The sequence below is a fragment of the Acanthisitta chloris genome, unplaced genomic scaffold (genome assembly GCF_000695815.1).
Source record: "Acanthisitta chloris isolate BGI_N310 unplaced genomic scaffold, ASM69581v1 scaffold11569, whole genome shotgun sequence".
NCBI classification, from domain to species: Eukaryota; Metazoa; Chordata; class Aves; order Passeriformes; family Acanthisittidae; genus Acanthisitta; species Acanthisitta chloris.
The window spans coordinates 688-8876 of NW_008693124.1; the positions used below are offsets into that span (position 1 = coordinate 688).

The 8189-nt window shown below is 49.3% G+C and overlaps 1 protein-coding gene across 1 annotated transcript; it reads left to right on the forward strand.

Annotated features, from left to right (window-relative positions):
* Window positions 1–320: 320 nt before the first annotated feature.
* On the forward strand, window positions 321–5464 carry AP4B1 (adaptor-related protein complex 4, beta 1 subunit; the record flags this gene model as incomplete). Its single annotated transcript, XM_009082962.1, has 7 exons — window positions 321–468; window positions 1086–1582; window positions 2278–2352; window positions 3241–3344; window positions 3518–3725; window positions 4316–4638; window positions 5039–5464. Coding segments are annotated over 7 exons (1781 nt in total), but the record flags the coding sequence as incomplete, so codon positions are not given.
* Window positions 5465–8189: the final 2725 nt, after the last annotated feature.

Sequence of the window (8189 nt, forward strand, 5' to 3'; positions counted from 1 at the left end):
GGTCCCTTCCAACCCAAACCACTCCATGACTCTGTGGTCCTGTGTATCAGACTGTTAATGAAACATCAGGCCCTGTGCAGTGCTATATTGCACTGCCCCTTCCCTCCCTGCAGCCTCTGATCATCCAGGGCCATTCTCATCCCCACAAACCTCCAGGGAAAAGCTGTGCCGAGGGCAGGTGGTACTGCAGAGCTGGAAGTTTTGTTGACTCCTTCTCCCAGCTCAAGCCATACCTTTTGTCTGTGAGAAATGCTTAAAGACAGGGATTAAATTGCTGTGTGCCAGCAGAATTTGGTAGCAGGATCTCTGCTCCTTTGCAGATGGTGCCTTGGTGAACGAGCTCTACAGTTTGCTTCGTGACCAGGATCCTATTGTGGTTGTGAACTGTCTGAGGGCCTTGGAAGAGATCTTGAAGAAGGAGGGAGGAGTTGTCATCAACAAACCCATTGCCCATCATCTCCTCAACAGGTTTGTTTTCTTTCATATCAGTGCTGGAAGCTTCATTCTTGTCCTTGTGTTTTCTGTGCAGAGCAGGTGTTTGTGCAGAGGATCGAAGGGAAGAGTCAGGAGCCCAGAGATGGAGATGCTCATCCTAAGAGCAACTAAATCACTTTTAGGCTAAGATCTTAAGAGAAATCTGGTGTACTCTGCTTTTCCAGGGAGTCTTTTCTTCAGCTGGTGGCTTGGTTTGGCATTGTGGGTTAATAGGATTAGTTTTTTGGGTACATGTGGTATATTTGTGGGACAGGTATGTTCTGAGCGTGTCTCTCCAGATCCATTGGAAGATACATAAGTTTCCCACTGCTTGAAGAAATTGACTTTTTCAGCAGATAATTCTACATGATCTGGGTAAAGTGGGGTATTGCTTTGCCCAGGGTTCTTGTCAGTGTTGCTGTCTGGCTTAGAGCACAGCAGAAGTGCAGTGACTGACACTGAGTTAATAACTGGGCAATGTTCTTGAGATAAAACTCTGGTATCCACTTGATTTGGAACAGAGACTGTAAGAAACTCGGAGGCTGAGACCTCTACTCTGCACAGCACAGATCTTCCTGCATTCCCTGACTTCTGCACTGTTCTCCTGGCAGGATGCCTGACCTGGATCAGTGGGGGCAGAGCGAGGTGCTCACCTTCCTCCTGCGCTACAGACCCCGCAGCGAGGAGGAGCTCTTCGACATCCTCAACCTACTGGATGGCTATCTCAAAAGCAGCAGCACCAGCGTTGTGATGGCAGCCACCAAGCTTTTCCTGGTGCTGGCCAGGGACTACCCACACGTGCAGGCAGATGTTTTGGTGCGAGTGAAGGGCCCACTGCTGTCTGCCTGCACCTCAGAGAGCAGAGAGCTCTGCTTCACCGCGCTCTGCCACGTGCGCCAGATCCTCAGGAGCCTGCCCGGCCACTTCAGCAGCCACTACAAAAAGTTCTTCTGCTCCTACTCAGAGCCTCACTACATCAAATGCCAGAAGATGGAGGTGTTGTGTGAGCTGGTGAATGATGAGAACGTGCAGCAGGTGCTGGAGGAGCTGAAGGGTTACTGCACTGATGTGTCGGTGGAGCTTGCCCAAGGAGCCATCTCTGCCATTGGTAAGGGCTGTGCCTTGCCTTGGCAGCAGCTGCAGCCCTGAACTTTTGGGGTGGGCTGTTCTTTGCTGAAGTGTATCTGGGCAAGCACCAAATCCCTGATCTGTGCTGCAGCAGTACAGACAGAGCCTCCCCAGGAGTGTTTTGTGTTGGTGTGTTTCTAAACCACGACTGGGCTGGTTCTTTCAGAACTCCTGGCATTGAGCTGCTTTGGGTTGTGCAGAAAGTCCTTGAACCTCTTGCTCTGATGAGATGCTCTACAAAAAAACGTGTCATTTCATCTTATTTGTCAGCTTTGTAGTGTTGAATGAAGCCGTGTAGTGGGTGGAGGAGCTCTCATACCTGCTTGTTCTTTTGAGTTGGGAGGGGAACAGAGTTAAGGGGGTTTTGGAGTGCTTTGGTTTTGGTTTTGTAAGCTTTAAAATAGGTGAGTTTTTACAGTATTCATAAGGAGAAAGCTGGGGATGCTAGAATGCTTTTTCTAATGTATTACATTTAAGGAAAGTTAAGAAACCTGAGGCATGGCCTCAAAAGGGTACATGTCCCTTGAGTGGAGAACAAGCTCTCTGACCACTTTCAGAATGGTAGTCAGGAAGGAAAAGAGAAAGACTGTTTCTTCAAGTGAGTTTATGATGAATATTTATGCTCGTGGTTCCCATTTCACTCTGATAAAAGCTTGTCCTTTGGTGTTCCTGCAGGCAATATTGCCAGGACATACACAGATCAGTGTGTGGGAATTCTGACAGAGCTCCTGGGCCTTCAGCAGGAATCAGGTAACAACCTGCCTGCGTGGCTTATGCTGTCAGGAATTGGCCTTGCAGGGATTTGTGATCCTAAACTAAAGGCTTTTAATTTAATTGGCATCTTCAGGTGGAAGTTCCCCTGCTGGGTTTAGGGATATAAAGTGTGTTCCTTCCATAACATCTGCTCTTTGTGGTGGAGGAAGAGATGGGTCATGGTCCTTTCTGGGTGCCACCTGCTGAATTTGAGAGTAAGGGACACAGCAGAGACATTGTAATGCCTGTTTGAAGGCCAAGATGATTAATAGATCCTTTAAATTCTGTTCCTCATTTAATAGTCTGATTCAATTGTACCCAGACTTCTTTTTCCCTTGGGCTGCCCTCAGATCTACCTTCACATCACTGCTGTTCCTGCTGTTCTCTTTTGACTGGTCTTGCTTTCAGTTTTGAAAACCACACAGTTGCACACAGCTGTTGAATTAGATCTCAGGAGCTGCTGGTGTTTCTGTGAGTGGGCAGCAGAACCTTTCAAATCATGTTCATGAGACACGTTTTGAATCGGGGTTAGATTTAATTTGCCATTCTAACCTTGTGTGTCTGAAGCATCATGAGTCAATGTCTTTTTTAAGGCTGGGAATGTCCAGAAGAGACACTGCTATCCAGCAGCCAGAGGAACAACCTGAAGCCTCAGTGCTTTATTTTAGACTTGCTGCAGCTTTGCTCTGACAAATACAGTGTCATGGGACTTTGATGAAAGGTGTCTCAGATCATAGTCACAAGGAGGGCACTGACCTTGGCTGAACACTGACTCCTGGCTGAGATTTGCAGAGTCTGTTGTGTTGGGGGAGTTGGAATGATTTTTTTTTTCCCCTAGAGGTTGTTTTATCTCTCAGGAGTGCTGATGACTTGGTTTCCTTGCAGCGGTGGTCCGAGCTTTCCGGGACCTGGCGTGGCTGTGCCCCCAGTGCACAGATGCTGTGTGCCAGGCACTGCCTGGCTGTGAGGACACCATCCAGGACAGTGAGGTAAGGTGGCAGTGGTTGAGGATGGGTGGACAAAAACAGTTGGGCCTTCATTTGGCTTGAGACTGGGGGCAAAGATCAGAAATCTTCAGACTTGTTCTCTCAACCTATTTCATGCCAACACCATCTTTCTAGTTCTCAGCACCTATTTGCTGTTTTTCCTGTGGTTCCTTCAGGGCAAGCAAGCACTGATCTGGCTCCTGGGCACACATGGGGAGAAGGTCCCGAATGCTCCCTATGTTTTGGAGGACTTTGTGGAGAATGTGAAGTCAGAGATGTGCCCAGCAGTGAAGATGGAGCTCCTGACAGCACTGGTGAGACTGTTCCTGTCTCGCCCTGCTGAGTGTCAGGACATGCTGGGCAGGCTGCTCCACTACTGCATAGGTGAGTTCTCTATGTTCTCTTTCCACTCAAGCTGTGGTCAGGCTTCTGGGGACCTGGTTAGGCTGTGTCCCCAGTGCATGGATGCTGTGTTAGCATCCTGGCCCTGAGCAGACCAGCCAAGATGGCAGGGTAAGGTGGCTTTGTGCCTCAGGCTGCTGCTTGGCCCCTGGCAGTCTGGTTGGTGAGTGTAAAATCATAGAACCATAGAATCACAGATTGGTTTGGGTTGGAAGAGACCTTAAAGCTCATCTCATCGCACCTGCCATGGTCAGGGACACTTTCCACTAGCCCAGGTTGCTCCAAGCCCCATCCAGCCTGGTCTGGAACACTTCCAGGGATGGAGCAGCCACAGCTTCTCTGGACAACCTGTGCCAGTGCCTCAGCTCTCCCTGAGTAAAGAATTTCTTCCCAATATCCCATCTGTCCCTGCCCTCTGGCAGTGGGTAGCCATTCCTACTGTCCTGGCACTATCTGCCCATAAACAGGCTTACATTGTATCCCTCAAAATCTGTTTTTAGCAATTAAGGGTTAGTATTTGAGGAAATCTGGCTGGTAGAATTGCCCATAAGTTATGTCTCTCTGATCCCCAGAGGAGGAGATGGACATGGCAGTACGAGACCGTGGATTGTTCTACTATCGCCTTCTGCAGTCTGGGGTGGAAGAAGTGAAACGAGTCCTGTGTAGCCCCAAGTCTGACCCCTCCCTGGGGCTCCTGGGAGACCAAACCAAGCAACCTGTGAATGCATGGGCTTTGGAGTTCAATACTCTTGCCCCAGTGTATGGCAGAGAACGCTGGGCCCTTGCCACTGCTCACCAGCCAGTGGAAACCTCTTACTCTTCTTGTGCTGACTCCAGGAGCAGAGACACAGGTAACCTGCCCCACCTGCCTCTGGCATCCATTGTCCCCTTGTCAGTGTATCATTGAATTGTGGAATCACAGAATGGTTTGGGTTGGAAGGACCTTAAAGCTCATCCCATCCCACCCCTGCCATGGGCAGGGACACCTTCCACCAGTCCAGGTTGCTCCAAGCCCTGTCCAACCTGGCTTTGAACACGTCCAGGGATGGGACATTAACAATCTGCCTGGGCAACCAAGATGTTTTCACATGGGTTTGTTTGGAAGGTCACAGTGCTTTGGGAATGCTGAGTTAGTGTTCTGACTCCCCTATGCAGTGCATGGCTGATCACCCCCTCACCAGCGCAGGGGATGCTGCTGAGGGTGCTGTGATTCCAACCTTCCCGTGCCAGTTCTGTGGGGTGTGCCTGGTGAAACTGGGAGCTGCATTTCACATGTTTGTGTTTTCATTTCAGAGTCACTGATTTCTGAAGGAAATAAAGAAGTCCTCAAGGTTCATCCAGATACAGGCAGCCTGACCTTGATTCCTGATGTTTTCCTGACTGCAGAACAGTTTGAGAAGACCTGGCTGAGCTTGGACACGAGCTGCCAGCTCTCTCTGCCCTGGTCTGGGCCTGTCCACCCAGACACCATACAGACAGCCCTTCATGTTGTCCACATCCAGACCATTGCCATGAGCAAAGCTGGTGCCCAGCCCTGGAAAGCTTATCTGAGTGCTCAGGACGACACAGGCTGCCTCTTCCTAACAGAGCTCTTGCTTGAGGCAGCAGATTCTGAGCTGCAGCTTTCAGTGAAGCAGAGTGAGACAAAGCCAGAGGCTCTGCAGACCTTCATCTCAGCGTTGAGGACAGTCCTAGAGGCAGTGGCTGGTCTAGGATCTTGAGAGGTTCCTGTTCCCAGCAGGATGCCTGCTCAGAGCACAGGAAAAGTTGATTTCTCTGGCTTCATTTGCCATGTCTGATGCTGGTTTGGTTATTTTAAACTGCAGGAGTGTTGGCAGCTCTTTCCTGGGCCTGTAGTGTGGGGGTAGCTGCAGCTGGAGCTGGTGAATGGGGCAGGGTGAAGGGTCTGCCCTCCCTCTGGGCTGGGGAAAGGACAAGGTCATGCTGGCATGAGCCTGCTGCTTCTGCTGTGAGTCACAGAAGTGGTGGCATCAGTGCTGGTTGTCATGAGACACGAACGTCACTGCTGGAGCCAGAAATGGGCAGAACTCAGGGATGTGTTTTGGAAAGGTTTTTATCCTGAGAGTTATAAATGATTCAAGAACAGTTCAGAGGCTCCAGGACTCTGTTACTTAGAGTAAGGGGAACAGTGCAGCGAGAAGAGAATATTTTGTTCTTGGCTCCATTTACATGTGATTTAGTTTTCTGTCTGATAGAAGGATTTTGATAGTGGCTTCACTTGGGGGTGAGCAGAGGTGTGACAAGTGCATCCTGCTCATTAGAACCAGCACATTTCAGTCTCAAGACAAACTGAAATGTGTTCCTGAGGTCATGAATTGCCCTCTCTGAAGTTCCCTCTCAGCTCCCTGTGCTGTTGCCATACTGAAGAGGCTTCTTGGCGTGAGGCTGATGCACAGAGGTTAATCTGCCAGGGCTTTGTGGGGCTCTGTAAAGAGCACAGCTGCTTTAACCCTCTCCTGTAAGATTTCTTCCCATTTTTAACTTATTTTATGGCTGTATTGCACCTTCAGATCACAGTATGCCTCCCAGGCACTTCACTGCGACGCTGCTGTCACTGTTCAACAGGTTTTAGATTGTACTTGTGATGCTCCTAATAAAAATGTGAATCATTCTTGACTGATTTCTGGAGTATTTGTTCCTTCAGCTCTCAGGTCTGTGGGTGGAGTGATGTGATCACTGGATCCAGACAGATTTGCAGTCCAGCTCCTGCCTCTGTGTCCGACACAGCTTTTCTCTCTCAGCTTCCCTGAAGCAAAGCTTAAAGGAGGAAATGTGCAATAAATAGTCTCATATGCCAAAGGGCTGCAATGGGTGAACTCTGTGCAGGTGAACCCAAAAGAGTTTGAAAGAGATTCTGTATCCCTACAAGCAAAAATGAATAAAATTTGTTGCTAGTAATTTGTTTTCCTTGAGTTTCTCTTAAATTTAGCCATAAACTTGCTTCACTTTTAGTCAAGGTCTCTAGGTTAGTGCTTAGTGCTGCGTCTCAGCAGATGAATATTTGCTTGAAATATTTCCATTAGTTATTCTAAAGATCATCTGTTCCTCTCAGGTGATTCAGAGGTTTATTTCTGCAAAATTAGCATTTGATATTTTAAACTGAGAGGGCTTAGCAGCCGTTTGCCTTTGAGCAGAATACAGAAGTCCTGGAGCTATTCCATACCTGATGTGCAAGAGAACACAGAAGGGACATGTTGGATGGCCCTGGTTAGAGTCAGAGAGAGAATCAGACTTGGTACGGGGAGTGAAGCCTTTCTGCAGCACATGAGGTGTGGGAAATAGGAAGGCTGGGATTCCCATGCTTTTTAGGAGTTGTTTTGTTTGAGAGTTGTTTGCTTTAGTTTAATTTTGTTTAGTCTTTTGCACTTTTGCAAGGAGAGGAAATGGATGAACTTCCTGAATTATCCTCTCTACCTCCTCCTCCACCTGGGAATGACCTCTGCCTTGCCCAAGGGGTTCTTAGAGTACCTCCAAGTGTTACAGAGTGAGTGAGGTGAATCAGGCTGGTGTCATTAATGTGGATTCTGTCATCTACTAGAGTCAGATTTGTCTCTCTCTCCCAGCACAAACACCAGATGTGGGGAATGGTGGCTGGAAGAGTTGGCCTGACACAGGCCAATACTTTGCTCAGAACCTGTCACACAGTCCAGGTCAGTAACATCTGCAGCAGGTTCAGGTGTCACCATCTGCCTGACTGATTCCTTCAAAATATTTTGCAGTTGATGTGGAAAACTGGTTAAAACTTCCATCCCTGGGAGTGTTCCAGGCCAGGTTGGACAGGGCTTGGAGCAACTGTGCAAGTGGAAGGTGTCCCTGCCCATGGTAGGGGCGAGTGGAAGGTGTCCCTACCCATGGTAGGGGGTGGAACTGGATGAGCTTTAAGGTCCCTCCAACCCAAACCATCTGGGACTCGAAGTTAAAAGTGTGAAGGGAAACTGTGGGTTCTCCATGCTATTTTAGAGGACTGTTCTAGTTGCAGCACACTCCAAATCTGAAGCCTTCCCAGTGAAGTGCATCCCCCTGGGATGTGAGTGCTCCACAGCTGCTCCTTCTCAGGACCTCCAGCAGTGATAACTGGACATGGTGCTTCAGGAACGGGATGATATGGTGCTTGGCCTGCTCTCCAACATCTCACCAGCTTTGTGGTGTGGTTCACAGCAGAGTCAGACCCTCTGGAGACACCCAGAGCAGCTGCACTCCATGCACGGAGCTCCTGCCCCGCTCCGTGCTGCCCACCCTGCTGCCAGGCCCATGCTGAGCCTGTGTGGTTTCAAAAGGAGGCACCAGGGCCTTGAGCCCTGTGTTTTGTTTTGGTATTTGACCACGGTGTTGCGTACGAGTTTCCTTCAAGGCTTGTGATGAAGTCAGTAAACCACAGCTGCCGCCGGCGCTTGGCGCCGCTGCCTTCCGCCCCACACGCACTTG